At 53.1% G+C, this 17,094-nt stretch overlaps 1 protein-coding gene across 1 annotated transcript; it reads left to right on the plus strand.

The window, feature by feature from the left end:
* The first annotated feature begins 6,494 nt into the window (after nt 1-6,494).
* LOC101542408 (histone H2A.J) lies at nt 6,495-7,132 on the plus strand. The gene has a single exon (XM_004611301.2). The coding sequence runs from the start codon at nt 6,634-6,636 to the stop codon at nt 7,021-7,023; it is 390 nt and encodes a 129-aa protein (XP_004611358.1). The 5' UTR covers nt 6,495-6,633; the 3' UTR covers nt 7,024-7,132.
* The last annotated feature ends 9,962 nt before the right edge of the window (nt 7,133-17,094 follow it).

Raw genomic sequence — 17,094 nt, forward strand, 5'->3', positions numbered from 1 at the left:
CGGTAGCTTGCCGGGCTCTCCGAGAGGGACGAGGGAATTGAACCCATGTCGGCCTCGTGCAAGGCAAACGCCCTACCTGCTTATACCAAGGTTTTTGGCGTGCTCTGGAAATTGCAAATATGAAAGAAAATCATGTGGTTAGGGGGGAAACCACCGCCAGATGCTTTGCTTTCAGATCTGAAGAGGGGTGGGAGGGAGTTCTGAGAAGCTGATTAGAACAGTCGCCAGGATAAGCAGCATTCCAGATAACAGTCTTTCCCAGAACCTTGCAAACAAAAAGGCTTTCGATGTCATAAAGCAACCAGCAAAGGATCATAATTAGAGGGAGGGAGGTTCACGGAGGAAAGTAAATAGTAGCAGACCGGACTTGGCAGATTTATGACACCTGCTTCCTGGGAACACAGACCTCTCAAGATAGGAGAGAGGAAGGTAAAAGGCTCCCCCTGACCCACCTGGGGTGCCCAGGGGTTGTGGGTGCTGTTGCCCCAGGTCTGACCTCGGGGCCCTGGGCTCAGCGGCATCTACTGTTTCTTGTCTGCTGTAAACCCCGGAAGATGCAAAATACCGACTCTTCAAAGGCTGCGCGACCTCTTCTACTCTAGCCCACTGGTGTACCTGAAATAGTACACGTCTGTTTGGTTTTAACATACTTGCTTGTATTCTTGTATATACGGGTTTAAATGGCCCCAAAATGAAATAGAACAACCTTCACACACTTCCCTCTTATTGTGGTGGGAGACGCTTGCTAGTTGGGTGGGTGTTTGAATTTTATCTGTAATGAACTACTGTATCACTTGTCATCCCATTGATCTTTGATTTGCTCGAGTGGGTGCCAGTAATGTCTCCATTCGTCCTGTATTGTGAACTACTTTATGGGGAAAAAAATGTATAAAAATTGTAAAAAGAAATCAACCCAAATATCCCACCTGGGATCTGGGAATAGCTCTGTGGTGAAGGGCCCGCCTGGCATACCCGAGGCTGTGAATTCTCGGGGCCACCTGCATGCACAGAGCAGGGCCCCAGGGGCACTCCATGCCAATGACAAGTGTGGCCCCTGTAGGCACACCACCCGGTGTGTGTGGTCCCCAGTGCCCCCACCCCACCCCATCACAACCACCACCACTACCCCAACAAAAAGGAATGAAACAATAAACAAATAAGAGCTCACAGCGAGACATGGTCCCCCAAGAGAGCACCACAGGAGTGACCCCGAAAGGATGGAAAGATGGAGGTGTGAGCAGAGTAGTTGGAGGCACTTTGTCCAGCCAGCTCTGGCCTTCCTGCTGCCGAGAGAGGCCGTATGAGACGTGTGTGAGGCAGATGACACACAGACCAAACACAGGGGCGGCAGCTTGAGGAAAGAGCTGGGAAATCCTGGAGGAACCTGGAAGGTAGGGGAGGAAATTAGCGAGTCCCCTCTCCTGGGCATCGCCTGGGTGCCTGCCAGCCCCCACTGTCCTCTTTACATCTGCTATTTTGCGGATTCTTTCCAACCCTATTTTCGGAGCTTGAACATGTTCATTTCACAAAGGACTAGAACTCTGGGCCCAAGTCCCAAATGCCACGAGAGCTATTTGGTCTGATTACTACTGGGATGGGCTTTGAACATTCCAGAAGCAGAGTTCGTGCTATTCTGAGCCTCCATTGAGACAGGGGCTGTGGATTAACAGGAGGGCATGAGGCCAGGTTCTCTGGAGGCCAAGAAATTCAACCACCTTGGGCCAGGGAGAGAGTCTCTGGGCTAAGGCACTTGCCTGGCATGCAGCCAACCTGGGTTCAATCCCCAGCACTACATATGGCCCCCCAAGCACCCTGAAGAGCAAAGGGCAAGGAATAGTTCCTGAGCACCTCCAGGAGTAGCCCTAAAACCAAAGAAGGAAAGAAAAATATATCAACCACTCGAGAAGCAAGAAGATAGCACGGGGTTACAGGTCCAACCTTCGCTCACTCCTGGCACCACACGGCCCCCGAGCACTGCTGAGTGGAGCCCCGGAAACCCTGAGCATCCTCATTTTGCTCCTGGGTGGTATTGCAGGGCTGGCGTATGGTATTGTTGCCTATTCAGACCCAAGTCTCAAACATTGGCCTGAAAGGCCAGGCATCCTTGGGGATGGACTCCGGGACCACCTCAACACTCCTTGGGAGTCCCAAGGAAAGAAATTCAGCCACCTAAACTGATAAAGCCTTATGGAGAATGGGGAAATGTGCAGGGAAGTGGGAACGGGTGTGCATGAAAGCTGAAGAGAAAAAGCTCATCACGCAATGGTGCGTATTTATACAGCCACGTATTTGCACAGCGCACAAGGCAGCTTGTTTAGTGAGCTTCTAGGAGAAGAAGTGAGAAAAATGGACGGGCCCCCGGCTGTAATGGGGTGGGTCATTGTCCCTTTAGCTGTCTGAGTTCTTAGCCAAGAGACTGTAATAAAAGACTGATTAACAGGAGAAAAATAAACAGACCTTTACTGACACGTGTTCCTTCTGCATACAGGGCTTAGAATTCATACAGGGCTTAGAATTCATCTGCGTGTGAGAGGAGCTATCCAGGCAGGAGACAAGGGTTCAGATCCATGAGACAGAGGCTTTGTGAGCTGGATATCCACCCCCACCCCACCCGCAAAGGCCTCTTGTAGAGACATCTGGGCACAAAGCGTTCCATGCCCGTTACAGACTCACCCGTCAGCTCGCACAGCTCCAAGACTTGACAGTCTTAGTATTTCTGTCCTCAATTTACACCAGGCACTGGAAAGTGGGTTTCTTTGCATTTTTATTAGTAATTCTTTTCATAGGGTTGGAATGATAGTGCAGCGGGTAGGGCGTTTGCCTTGCACAAGGCCGACCCAGGTTCAATTCCTGCGCCCCTCTCGGAGAGCCCGGCAAGCTACCGAGAGTATCCCGCCCACATGGCAGAGCCTGGCAAGCTACCCGTGGCATATTTGCTATGCCAAAAACAGTAACAAGTCTCACAATGGAGATGTTACTGGTGCCTGCTCCAGCAAATCGATGAGCAATGGGATGACAGTGATGGCAGTGATACAGTGATATTTCTTAATATTTCTTTTCACATTTTCTTTGTCCTGTGGGAGCTAATATGTACAGCTCTTTGGTCTACAGACCTGACTCATCACCTCCGAGCTGTTCTTTAATACTGGCCCGTTTGATCTCATAGCTGATGCATCAATCAAGGTGATCTCTATCCATCAGAGAAATGGATAGGCTCCCATATCCAAGCTCCCTATAAGGGAGCTTCAGGAAAAGGCATAATTTTTAGTAAAGATGAACAGGCCTGGGGCTGGAGCGATAGCACAGTGGGTAGGACATTTGCCTGGCACTCGGCGGACCCAGGTTTGATTCCCAGCATCCCATATGTTCCCTCAAGCACCACCCGGAGTAATTCCTGAGTGCAGAGCCAGGAGTAACCCCTGAGCATCGCTGGGTGTGACCCAAAAAGAAAAAAACGACAAAGATGAACAGGCCTGCATTGGGTTTCCACTGTTTCACTATGGAAACTTTTCCACTGTCTGTGTGTGTGTGTGTGTGTGTGTGTGTGTGTGTGTGTGTGTGTGTGTGTGTGTGTGTGTGTGTGTGTAGGGGGTAGGGCTGTTGAGGGGAAGGGGTTGCTGTGGCTTTCCTGCACATCAAGCTCAGGAATTCCATGGAATCCAATGATTACACCAACAAGAATTCAGCGATTCTGTCAATGTTCACCCAGACATCATTTCCTCCAGCCAAGTGGAGCTTCCGGAAGTCGCCGCTAGGGGAGCTGCCTCCTGGGCGCAGCCCAAACAGCTGCAGATGGCAGGTTCCTGGAGTTAAGTCAGGAGTGTTGGGTGCCCTCCTCAAGTGCTCATCATCTGCTAGAACAACTCACAGAACCCAGGTCACCTGGGTTCTCACTCCAGCCACTGACAGGACAAATGTGCCAAAGGATCCGGTCTGATAAAGAGGTACCGAGGTGAAGGTCCCAGCACAGCGGCTCTCAGGGACCAGCAAGGAGGCACCAGCCGTGTCCAGCCCCCTCCATTGCTGAGAGACTGATGGCAAACTCATTGGACTTCAGCTGTTGAACTCAACCTCTGTCGAGACCCCCACCCCATCCTCTCTTGAGGGAGTTTCAGGGAGGGATAGAAATAGGTCATATCGCCCTGCCCTTGCCCTCCTCCGCCCCACAACCAGTTCCCTCCCCTCAAGTGGTTTTCCCCAAACCACCTCAGCCGCCCAACAAGAAACCCCTTTATCATTCTGAGGGAATTCCAAAACTTTTGCAGCTGTGATTCAGAAACTGTGGCCTCTGCAGGAGTCATTCCTGAGTCCAGAGCCAGGAGTCACCCTGGAGCATCTCCTGGTGTGGCCCCAAATACATGAACATACGCAGTTTTGGATGCAGTTATGAGGAAAGCTGACCCTCCAGCTCCTTGCAACCTGGCTGGATCTCCAGCGGGGGTAACATGTTCAGTGAAATAAGTGAGGGAGCAGAGACAGAGTACAGCGGGTAAGGACCCGGCCTTACTTGCTTCTAACCAGGCTTTGATCTCTGGATCTGCTAGAAGTGATCCCTGACCACCGAGCCAGGAGTAAGTCCTTGAGCACTGCTGGTTGGGGCCCAAACCCACAGTCATGTCAGAAGGAGAAGAACAAATCCCCGGATGATCTCACCCGTCTGTGGCAGGGAAAGAAAATAGAAGAGAATAAATCGGATGAAACGAGGACAAATCCTTGACCTTGGATAACAAAGATCAGCAAAGGTCGGGCCGGCTGGGGCACAGAATGAAGAGGTGACCTTAGGAACTCTCAAGTGGCAGGGCGCAGGGTCTTGGACATCAAGACCTCTAACCCCACACATATGTGACCATGTTACCCCAAACACAAGAAATTAATTTTAAGAGAATATTGTCTTCTAGTCCCAAGGAAACCTGAAGTCACGTCGTCTACCGCCTGTAAGAGATGTACACAAAGTCGAGGCCAGGGCTGGAGTGATAGCACAGCAGGTAGGGCGTTTGCCTTGCCCGCGGCCAACCCGGGTTCGATTCCCAGCATCCCATATGGTCCCCTGAGCACCGCCAGGAGTAATTCCTGAGTGCAGAGCCAGGAATAACCCCTGTGCATCGCCGGGTGTGACCCAAAAAGCAAAAAAGGCAAAAACAAACAAACAAACCGAGGCCACTGTGACCCTGCGCGACCTCTCCCGGTTTAACAGCAGGAAGCGCTGGGATCCGCGCCCCACACCCAGCACCCAGCACCTCCCGTTCTTGCAAACGCTCCCGCCAGCGTTCCTACCAACGCCTTGCGCGAAAGCCCATCCAGTTCGCCAAGTACTGACAAGTCTTTTCTTGACATTTTTTTTTGGGGGGGAGGGAGGTCCTTAAAAAGGGGAGTGGAGAGCAGCAGGGGAGCTCGGTGGCCCTGGCGCCCCGTGCTCGGGTATGCCACCGCGTCGCGGTCCACGTTCTCCAGGGACATCCGAACACGCTTCGGGTTTCTCTCTGAGCCCAGATGCACGGAGTTGCAGGCTTCGCAAGCCCCTGGATGTTTCTCTTAACCCTTCCCATGGCGCTAAGGGGCCCCTTTACCCAACGCCCCGTCGCCGTGACCGCGCGCAGCTCCGTTCTCGGTTCAGAGAAAGGAGCAAACTGCGCGCGGGCAGATCGGGTGCGGAGTCTCTTGCAGCTGACAGTTGGAAACGCAACTCTCGGTGTCTGCAGGAACCCTCCCAACTCCCCAACAGCGAACAGAACAGCTGTAAGAGAAACGAAACCGGTATTTTAGCTTGCAAACGGATTCCTGGGTAAAACTGAGGATTCGGGATGGCATAGTTGAGCGCGTAAGCAATGCATGCGAGACTTTACATGCTTATTCCCAACACCTTAAACAAACAAAGTCTTCAGTGTTCTAAGAGGTACTGGGGAGTCCAGCCTAGAACGTTCCGGGGGCGCTCATATGAAGCCTGTTACAGACCCGGCCCCCACACTCAGGACTTAACTAAAGCGTACAGAAGGCAAGGCATTTTGCTTAAAAGGAATGGGCAACGGACCCCGCACGGGGCCGAGAGAGCTGGGCAGCGAGGGGCTGACTTCACCCCTGCGCGTTCCTTCCGAGCGGGGCTCCAGAAACCTCCTCCTAGGCTAGAATTCTGAATTACGTGCAGTGAGAGACCCTGCACCGCACGATCTCGGTGGCTTGCGGCATTTCTTGCTTGTGCACTTCGTACTTGTGGAGCGAAGAGCTCTTCTTCCAGAACTTCTGCGTTACCAGTGGCGGTGATTCCCGAGTTCTCCGAACCCTCCCGGGAGTCGGTGCAGACGCTGAAACCGTTCCAACCCCGGGCGACCGCGCGGGCGGGGTCTGCACCGGCATCTGGGCGGCTATGCAAATGAGGCGCACGGCTCCGCCCTTTGATTGGCCAAAGTTGGAGAAGGCGGCGCCCTCCTCCGCGCATGTTCATTGGCAGAGGCGCCTGTCCGTCGCTGGTCCCGGCGCGGTGGGTGTTGCGGCGCCCAATGGGAAGACGCCGTCTCGTCCGGCCGGGTGCCGGCCGGGGCAGTTCCGGGGTGAGCCGCTCCATTCGCGTCCCGGGACCCGGCTGGTGGCTGCGCTCCCCGCCCCGCCGGCGTTGGGAGTTCGAGGCGACAGAGAAGCATGTCCGGCCGCGGCAAGCAGGGCGGCAAAGTGCGCGCCAAGGCCAAGTCGCGCTCGTCGCGCGCCGGGCTGCAGTTCCCCGTGGGCCGCGTGCACCGGCTGCTCCGCAAGGGCAACTACGCGGAGCGGGTGGGCGCCGGCGCCCCCGTCTACCTGGCGGCCGTGCTCGAGTACCTGACGGCCGAGATCCTGGAGCTGGCGGGCAACGCGGCCCGCGACAACAAGAAGACGCGCATCATCCCGCGCCACCTGCAGCTGGCCATCCGCAACGACGAGGAGCTCAACAAGCTGCTGGGCAAAGTGACCATCGCGCAGGGCGGCGTCCTGCCCAACATCCAGGCCGTGCTGCTGCCCAAGAAGACCGAGAGCCAGAAGACCAAGAGCAAGTGACCGCACCCCCCGCCGGGCGCCTGCGGACTCCCGAGGGCTCGGAGGGCGCGCTGGGCGCCGGGGTGGGCAGCCAGGGGGCCGCCGGGGCCAATAAAGTCGGTGAAAAGCGTGTGGTTGAGAGAGCTGTGTGGTCGCGGGCACGCCCGGGAGGCCGCAGGAGCAGGTACTCGTGGGCCGGCTTGAGCGGTTCGGGGGTCTGCAGGCCGTCCCGCTGGGACGAAGACCAGGAGGGACCCGCTGGCTGCAGAGGGGCCGAGTTGGGAGCCCCTCCCCCCAGCACACACATACACACACACACACTCACACACACACACACATACACACACACTCACTCACACACTCACTCTATTCTTAAGGCAAAGGAGAAGCCCAAATAAGTGCGGTGTAGCGATTCCTTTTACAGCCTCTTCCCCAGGGCCTGCCCTGCAGGGTCCCCGAGTCTGGACTCGGTTCTAGCAGGCTGCTATCCCGCCACCCGTTTCCAAAGGCGGACGAACTTTTAAGTCTTGGTACAGCGGCTCTGCTGACAGTCAGCAGATTTCTTTTCTTTTTTTTTTTTCTTTTTCCAAACTGAGCCTGTTGTGTTTCCATGTTTCGGCTGGCAGAGATTTTTATATCCTTCTGTTCACATTTCTTTCAAGAGGAGGAAAATATCCAGTTCGGCGTGTAATACAGAGGCATGAGTCATGAGGTTGGAAGTTAGTCCCCCTGACACTCGTGTTGCATAATAATGCAGCGCCTTTAGTCAGGAGTTACTTAGGCAGACTCACTCTGAAAGTTATTTTCTCAGGTTGCCCAGGCTTGGGACTTCCGGAACAGGCCGGCGGCTCTCCTTCCTCGGTGCTTTAAAAATGTCATGGCTTGGTGACAATCAGGGACCTGCTGGGAGTCCCTTGTGTCCCTGCGTTTTGGCCTGGAGTCCTGACCTCATTCCCACGGTGTCTGTCTGCGCCTCCGCGGGCCTTGATTAAAGATCTCTCCTGTGAGGCAAGGTGCGGGCAGGTGGTTTCAGTGCCGAAGGGAGCGCGTGCCAGAGCAGGAATCCACAAGGAAGTCACACCAGCGACCCCTTGCAGCCTGGTCCCCCTGCTTCCAGAAGGTAGATTCGTCCCAGCTCACAGAACAGAACGAAAGAGCAACCCGAAGCTGTGAGATCTCAGGCCAGTGGAGAGTTCACTCCTTTGGGTTCATCTTTTTTTCTCTGAGGCAGAGTTGGAATTCTTGCTGCGGGATAAAGGGATAAAAGAGTGTCTTCATCCTTAGCCTCCCTTTATTTCCACCCCTGTCCTTAGCAGGGGAGGGGCTCACTTTTCCTTTGCCACCACAAGCAGGGCAGAGAGCAATCAACGCCAGTGGAAGAATTTCCACCAGCTTCTACATGTGTCACTACATGTGCTGGGATCACTTCCCAGGTGGGGCTTTGGGGCGTACTCAGGACAGGCTTCTGTTAGGAAGCCCGTGACGGTCCCTGAGTTCCAGGGAGAACCAGGCCCAAAGGTCCCTGGGCAGGTCCCAGCTGCCATCCTTAATGGTGTGAAATCGTCACTGTGTCATCAGGGATGGTTCCCAGGGCTGGCTGGGGCTCAGGCTAAGCGCATGGGAGGTGCCTCCACCCTCATCCCTGGCACTGCTGTGTGACCCTCAAACCCAGACCCAGTCAGTATGACTTGAGGCTAGTCACATGACACGCACTGGGCACTGTTCTTTGGAACACCAGCGCCGGCCCCTCCTCCAGGGATGTGGGCTGATCTTTAGAAAAGTTCAGAGGTCGGTCACCAGCACTTACAGGATTTTCATTTGTTTCCTTTGGGTTCAGTTTTTAAATGCCAATTGTTAGGGTTAGTTCTCAGAGTTACCATTTGGGCGATGTGTTGTGGAGAGAGAGAGAGAATAAGCACCGGCTGATGAGTGTTTGTCTTGATTTTGTACAGTATTTGAGATTTCAGAAAGATTTTTACCAAATATGGTGAAAAAGATAAGACAAGGGCCACCAAGTTTTAACTTGGTAAAAAAAAAAAAAAAAAAAAAGTTCAGCCTCAACCTCTGCCAGTTCACAGGCCGTTAACCAACAGTGTATTCTACAGCCAGCCAGGCAGGGTCTCACTGTCCCCTCCCTGGCTGGGACTTCCCTCCCAGCCGCACCTGCTCCCGGCCCTGTGGCTCCCTCTCGCCAGGTCTGACTTTGACGGATTCCTTAACCTCAATGGTTTCTTGGCAGTTCATATGTGGACCTCTTGCAAAACCCGTTCACCCTGTGAGCCTCAATAAACAGTCGTTCTGGCCACCCGGTGGTTGTTCGTTTCTTGAAGCATGTGGGAGACTGGGATGCAAACCGGTGGGACCTGAATGCTGTATTTGTAGACATCTTTCCTCCAGAGATAAGCCCGTCAGCGTGGCTGTGCGTGCCCTGACCACGATTTGCTTTCCCTTCATTGGTTTATAATGGTTTTTTTTTTTCTTCCCCTGCAGCAGGCCTAGTCTGGTGATGTGAGAGCCTGAGAACTGGTCTGTTTGGTCTGGCCCGGCCTGGACTCCCAAAGTTTAGCTTGGCCCCGTAATTGATGGTGACCAGCCAACCCCGGGCAGACACCCTCCCTGCCCGTGCGGGGGATGGATGTGCCCTGTTTGAAAATGGAATCTCTCCGGAGTGAGACTTCCAGTCTGATCCACACTGCTAATTCCTCGCTGCGTGTCTGTGACTGGAGAACTGTGAATCTCTTTAAACCTAAGTTTCTCCTCCACCTGGGCACTATCTCCGCGTCAGTGGCTTTGGAGGGTCCTCTGACATGATGGGGTGGGGGGCAAGTGGAGGGCACTATTTCCAGCTGCAGTGGTACTCAAGAGTAATTATGCCCTGTGTGTGAAACTTGATTTGGGGTGTAGAGTAGTAGTTAAGGAACCTCTTGAAATAGATAAACACATATCACCCTAACAATTGTGGCTTTTCTGATTTGAATCTAGAGGTTTAAAAATACATCCTTTCAGAGGCTGGAGCAATAGTACAGCCAGTAGGGCGCTTGCTTTGCATGTGACTGACCTGGGTTTGATCCCCAACATCCCTTATGGTCTCCTAAGCACCGCCAGGAGTAATTCCTGATGGCAGAGTCAGGGGAAAGCCCTGGACTCTGTGGCCAGGTGTGGCCCAAACCCCCAAAATTAAACTTACAAAAGTATGTCTGAATTCAGGCAGGCTCAGGCAGACCAAACAAAATGGGCTGGTTCTCAGGGATGCCGAGTCTCTCCAGACAGACTAGCCCTGCGCCCGCCATGCCCCTCCTCTGCCAGGCCCTCACGCGGGCACGTGGCACTAAGGTGCAGGCAAATCAGAGAACTGAATGCTGGGCAGAGTTTTCCCAAAGAGCACGAATCTGGGGGCTGGAGCAATAGCACAGCAGTAGGGTGTTTGCTTTGCATGCGGTCAACCCGGGTTCGATTCCCAGCATCCCATATGGTCCCACCGCCAAGAACAGTTCCTGAGTGCAGAGCCAGGAGTATTGCTGGGTGTGACCCCCAAAAAATTACTAATCTGACCAGGCCAATCAAAATATCTTCAGGGGTTGGGGTAGCGGCTCATTCCAGCATCACATGGCTCCCCCTCAACATAAAGTTACCAAGTGTCACTAGGTGCAGTCCAGAAACCCCACCCTCTCCCCCCAAATGAGAAAAACAGGTGTGTTTTTTTTCCATGCTGGAGCTATAGCACGAATAGCTATAATACCTTTGCCTTGCATGTGGCCGACCCGGGTTCGATTCCTCTGTCCCTCTTGGAGAGCCCAACAAGCTACCGAGAGTATCCTGCCTGCATGGCAGAGCCTGGCAAACTCCCTGTGGCATATTCAATTTGTCAAAAAACAGTAACAAGTCTCACAATGGAGACGTTACTGGTGCCCGCTCGAGCAAATCGATGAGCAACGGGACGACAGTGCTACAGTGCTTATTTGAGGAGACAAAACCACATGGAGATGTTTCCAGCACAGACGCTAGGGTGTGACTCTATATACTTCCTGGCTGGTCCCAAACAGTGGGGCCGCACCTACAGGAATCGTTTGGCCAGGCGGGGTGGGGGGTGTCTTAGATGCTGACACTTCCCAGTGGACAAGGCTGGACAGAGCCATGAAGGCTTCTCAGAATCCATCTTTTCCTCTCTTGTCCTCCAGTCCCCGCCCCCCCGGCGCTGAAGGGATTGGGCTTATTGCTCTTTGCCATGAGGCAGCACACGTGCTGGGCCGGGGGATGTCACGGGGAGGGGATTGGCAGGAGGGCAGGTGAGGGGTCGTGGGCATCGGCTTGGGGTCTCCCAGGCAGGACTGTGTGCTGGTGTGATTTGGGGGCATCTACAACCCCTAGGAAAGAAACAAACGCAAAACCTCTGCCGTGGGTGATGGCTCCCGCATGCCGCCTGGCCTGACCCACGCGTGTGTTTTTATGTTCATTCATGATCACTGAGGAGCCTTGGCAAGTGGGTGTTCTGCCAAAACGAGTCTGTTCAATGGGTTGCCACTGAGCGGGGGCCAGCCCAGCTCCCCGCACCACTGAGGCCGGGCTCGGGGCTCTGTCGTGAGCTGTCACAAAACATCCTCCTGAGAAGAGAAAAGTGAAAGAGAAAAGCCGGACTCAGGGCCAGGGCTGCTCAGCCGTGTGAGAAAGCCCCGGCCGGGCAAAGGCGGAGAGCACAATTCAGGAATCAGAGGTGCTTCCCCGGGTGGGGCTAGTGGGAACTTGGCTCTGTCCCCCCCGCCCCCCTCCCCCATGGACTCACATTCCCAAATCCTCCGAGGGAGCGTCATCTACTTGCTTTCGTGTTCATGCAGAAATTGACCTTGAATTCCTGCTTTTTGGGGGGCTATGTCTCTTTCGGGTCAGGATATTTTGGTTCCTTGAATGACAATCCAGCGTTTCTAATCACAAATTCTGTTGACATGTACATAAGCTCGTGTATAATTTATAAGTTGTCTGGAAGCTGTGGCTTTCCGCTGCTTGTCCTTGGAGGGGTGCCGGTCCTCAGGGGGGACAGGTCGTGAACACCCGTGGTAAGAATGCTGTGTTGGGGGGAATGTCCTTGCGACACTGTTTAGAATGGTGCGTGATGGGTGTGTGTGTGTGTGTGTGTGTGTGTGTGTGTGTGTGTGTGTGTGTGTGTGTGTGTGTGTGTGTGTGTGTGTGTGTGTGTGTGTGTGTGTGTGTGTGTGTGTGTGTGTGTTGGGGGCGGGGGGGGGGCTGTGTGAGAGAGGAAGGCTCCCTGGGCAGCCCCAGTGAGAGTGACAGAAGAGCCAGGGGAAGCTATGGCAGCTGAGCGGGGAGGGCCCCAAGGGACAATCCCCATGACCTACTTTTCCTCCCTTCCGCCACTGTCCCACTTCTCAGTGACCAGCCCAGGGGCAGAAAGCCCGCGGGAGCAGCGTCTGCAGTGCATTCTCCTGAGGAAGCCTGGAGGGAGGGGATCCGCCCACTCAGGACCCACCGGCAACATGGGCTGATGGCCACGGCCACGAGACTTCTGTGGCGTGACCCGCTCACCTGCTCCTCAGTAGATCCAGTGTTCTAGAAGGAGCAGGTAGACAGAGGCGAGTCCCTGGGTTCCTGAGGCTGCCACTGGACCGGTCTGTCAGTGTCGTCTATGCGATATATAGATCCCAGACTCTTCTGTCACTCTCTCTCTCTGTGTCACACGCACAGAGACACCAATGCACATGCACACATGCATGCGTGCACGCAAATGCACACTTAACTCACCAACCATAGAAAGTTGCCTCTATCTCTTCCAGTGACACTGACCCCAAGGCCCAGGGCTCTGACGGCCTTAGCAGAAGCCCGATAATGAAAATCTGCGTTAGACAAAACAAGAAACAAAACAAAATAAAACAAAAAACAACAGGGGGTGGGGCTGGAGTGATAGCACAGCGGGTAGGGCGTTTGCCTTGCACGCGGCCAACCCGGGTTCGAATCCCAGCATCCCATATGGTCCCCTGAGCACTGCCAGGGGTAATTCCTGAGTGCAGAGCCAGGAGTAACCCCTGTGCATCGCCAGGTGTGACCCAAAAAGCAAAAAAAAAAAAACAAAAAAAAACAAAAAAAAACAGGGGCTGGAGCGATAGCACAGTGGGTAGGGCGTTTACCTTGCACGCGGCCGATCCGGGTTAGATTCCCAGCATCCCATATGGTCCCCTGAGCAGCGCCAGGGGTAATTCCTGAGTGCAGAGCCAGGAATAAACCCTGTGCATTGCCAGGTGTGACCTAAAAGAAGCAAATAAATAAAACAAAAACAACAAAATTCACTGCTGTTCTGCAGAAACAAAATATGTTCAAACTGAATTTGCAAAGGTTGAACCAGCAGAAATTCTCTCTTCCACAGACACACAACACACGCATCTACTTGTTCCTGCTTGCCTTTTGCCTTCACGGTAGCGAGTAAACAGAAGATCTGTTATGGGGAAGAAATGCCCAGAAAAAAACATCATCATCCCCAAAGCAAGATCACCTGATGACAGATCGTAACTTTCTGTTTGTTTCATGGGCCACACCTGGAGATGCTGAAGGATTACTCCTGGCTCTGCACTCAGGAATCACTCCTGGTGGTGCTCAGGGGACCACATGGGATGCCGGGTAAGGAACCCTGGTCAAGGCAATTGCATACCTGCTGGACTATCCTGTCCCAATTCTCTTGAAATTGAAGGGGCGGGAAGATTAAACATTGCTCCTGCTTCAGAGCACTGCAAACAGCAGCATGGCCTTTCCTTTCATGTAAAAGTCGGGGTGACAGGTGACAGTGTTTGATTTTCTGGGGCACTGGGCAGTGGTCCCACATTCAGTTTAACCGGCAGTTGTGGGCAGGACTCCAGGGCACTGATACCTACCCTTCCTGCTCCAGCCACACATTGGAACTGGTCCTAAGCTGAATCCAGCTGCAGAGTCTTCTGGAAGAATCTAATGCAGAGTCCACGGTCTCTCGGAGTAAGTTTTGGGGGGAGCATTTTTGGGCGGCTTGCTTCCCATTTCTTTGTTTTAATAATCTCTAACATGGAGCCTTTCAATTGGAGTTCTCAAATAATTTTAATCATTGTTTGAGGGCTAGAGCACAGCAGGTAGGGTGCTTGCCTTGCACGTGGCTGACCCGGGTTCGATTCCTCCATCCCTCTCGGAGAGCCCGGCAAGCTACCGAGAGTATCCCGCCCACATGGCAGAGCCTGGCAAGCTACCCATGGTGTATTTGATATGCCAAAACCAGTAACAACGAGTCTCACAATGGAGACGTTACTGGTGCCCGCTCGAGCAAATCGATGAGCAACGGGATGACAGTGATACAGTGATACAGTTTGAGAGCTATAGCCAGTGGTGCTTGGAGGCTATTCCCAGTATGATGCTTTGGGGGCCCATGGAGTACTGGGGATGAACCCGAGTCTTTCCTGCAGAGCATGTACTCCCGCCCTTTCAGCCATCTCCCCCAGCCTCTTGAGAATTTTTAATTAAGTTTTAGTACCTGGCTTGCTCAGAGTTACTCCTGGCTCTGTGCTCTGGGGAACGATAAGGGGTGTTGGGCACGGGAGGCTGGCACACACCTCAACCCCTGATCTCTCTCTCCAGGCCCCTCTTCAGGTTCATAGAGAACAAAACTGATCCGCCCATTTTTGCAATATTGATACTAAAGGTTATCAAGAATATCCCTCGACCTACTTGAGGGGGGGGGAGGGAGAGAGGGAGAGAGAGAAAGGGAGAGAGAGATGTGGTTGGGGAGAGGTGAAGGGAGAGAGGGGAAGAGAGAGAGAGGAGACTTTGGAGGCCCAGGAATGGAAGTCTGTGGCCATGGATGAGTGGTGGACACAGTGTCAGGGACTGACCCCGGGTCCTTGCATTGAAGGACTACCCCGCCACAGTGAGACCCAAATCATTCCAGAACTGGAGGGTGACCGAGGGCTTCCTCAACAGTCAGACTTGCGAGCCTACATATCCAGCATGGCTGTGGCGTTTCCTCGTGGCATAATGATGGTCATCACTCAGAAGGGGACACCGGAAGAGGCCCCATCTGGGTCTTGCAGCCTCTAGCCTGGGTGCAGTCCGGGTCAGGCAGCAATGAGGGTAAATGACCACCAGGTGGCGCTTGACCAAAGCCACGGGTCCTTCCTCTTGCTTGCTGGCCCGCAGGGTGGGTGCACGCTCCGTTCAGTCCTCTGCCACCTTTTCAGCCACCCGCCTGCAGGGGGAGATGTGGCACCCCGCTCCGGAGATGCCCAAAGCCCGGGGGATTGACCTTTTAGAGCTGGCCCGTTCTGTTTCTGCGTCCATTAGCAGAAAGAGCTACAAAATAAAAATCCAATGCAGGGAAAAACAGCTATTGCAAGGGACCAATGGTTTTTCTCCATCACTGGGTTTCATACTAATCTTGACTATTTTTTTTGGCTTTTGGGTCACACCCGGCGATGCACAAGGGTTACTCCTGGCTCATACACTCAGGGGTTACTCCTGGCAGTGCTCAGGGGACCATATGGGATGCCAGTGATCTAACCCTGGCTGGCCGAGTGCAAGGCAAACGGCCTTTCTGCTGATCTATCGCTCCTAATCTTGACTAATATTTTTAACATTAACGCTATTTTTTTTCATGAACTTTAATTTTGTGAATAAATTCTCAGAAGTGCACACATGGACTTTAAAATCTCTCTGCCTGTGATGTCTCTGCTTTATGAAAGATTTAGGAGAGAGCGCGCAGCGGGTAGGGCACATGTCTTGCACACAGTTGACCTGGGTTTGATCCCCGCACCCTATACGGTCCCTCCAGCCCACCAGGAGGGGATCCCTGAGCACAGATACGGGAGTCAGCCCTGAGTGCCACTGCGTGTGGCTCCCAAACCAAACCAAATCAGAATAAAAGAATGGTGATAGGAGGAGTGGGTGGACTTTGGATTTGTGAGTGAACTCCATCTGAAAAAAATTTAAAAAAGCCACCAGCTGGAACTGGAGAAGTGTCCTGCACACCTGCTGGCCCCACGAGTGAGGCCTGAGCGAAGCCAGGGGTATGTTGTGCTGTACTGGCTGCTGTTGTTGAGAACCTGGCGAAAACACAACAAAATAAAGCACTTAAAATAACGCATGTTGCCTTTGGGGGCAAGGCAGGGACTGAGCCACACAAGAGATGCTCAGGGCTTACTCCTTGTTCTGGTTCTGTGCTCAGGGATCACTCCTGGTGAGCTTGGGGGATCATACAGGGTGCCAGGGATCAAACCCAGGTCAGCTGTATACAAGGCAAGTGTCCTACCTGCTCTACTATGGCTCTGTCCCAAGATATTTTTAATAAAGAACACAGTTGGGGAGGGGCTGGAGAGATAGCACAGCGGGTAGGGCGTTTGCCTTGCACGCGGCCGACCCGGGTTCAAATCCCAGCATCCCATATGGTCCCCTGAGCACAGCCAGGGGTAATTCCTGAGTGCAGAGCCAGGAGTAACCCCTGTGCGTTGCCAGGTGTGACCCAAAAAAAAAAAAAAAAAAGAACACAGTTGGGGAGATAGTAGAGCAGGGAAGGTGCTTGCCTTGTGCTGTGAGCCGGGTTCAATCCCAGCATTACATATGATGTGATGGAGAGCCTGGAGTAGGTATGGCCCCCAAACACACCCTCCCCCCAATCCTCTCCCTTCCCCCCGAAAGCCCAACAGAAACCCACAAACTTAATTATATAAAATGAGAATGGAAAGAAAACCTGGGACTCTATCTATAGCTTGATGCTGATCTATGTCATACCAGGATATTGTGGTGATCCTAAATTCATTTATAATCCTTCAAAAGCCAAAGAAAAGAGTGAATCTCAAAATTGGGTTTGAAATGTAAGACTTTGATAAGGAAATGTAAGACTTTGAAATGTAAAAGACTTTGATAAGGAAATGGTAGTACCTTTCCACAGACCTGATAGAGTTCTATCAAGCTTGCATTTCATAGCATTGATCTAATTTGAGCAAACACTTTTGTGACCTTACGTGAAACTATCATGACACAAACCTACCCCGAATCAAAACTGCTAATTGCCCTTTGCTGCAGATGCAGCTAAGGTGGTAGATTCCACCATTTTAAGGCTTTTCAGAAGGTGAG

The sequence above is a fragment of the Sorex araneus genome, chromosome 10 (assembly GCF_027595985.1).
Source record: "Sorex araneus isolate mSorAra2 chromosome 10, mSorAra2.pri, whole genome shotgun sequence".
Taxonomy (NCBI): Eukaryota; Metazoa; Chordata; class Mammalia; order Eulipotyphla; family Soricidae; genus Sorex; species Sorex araneus.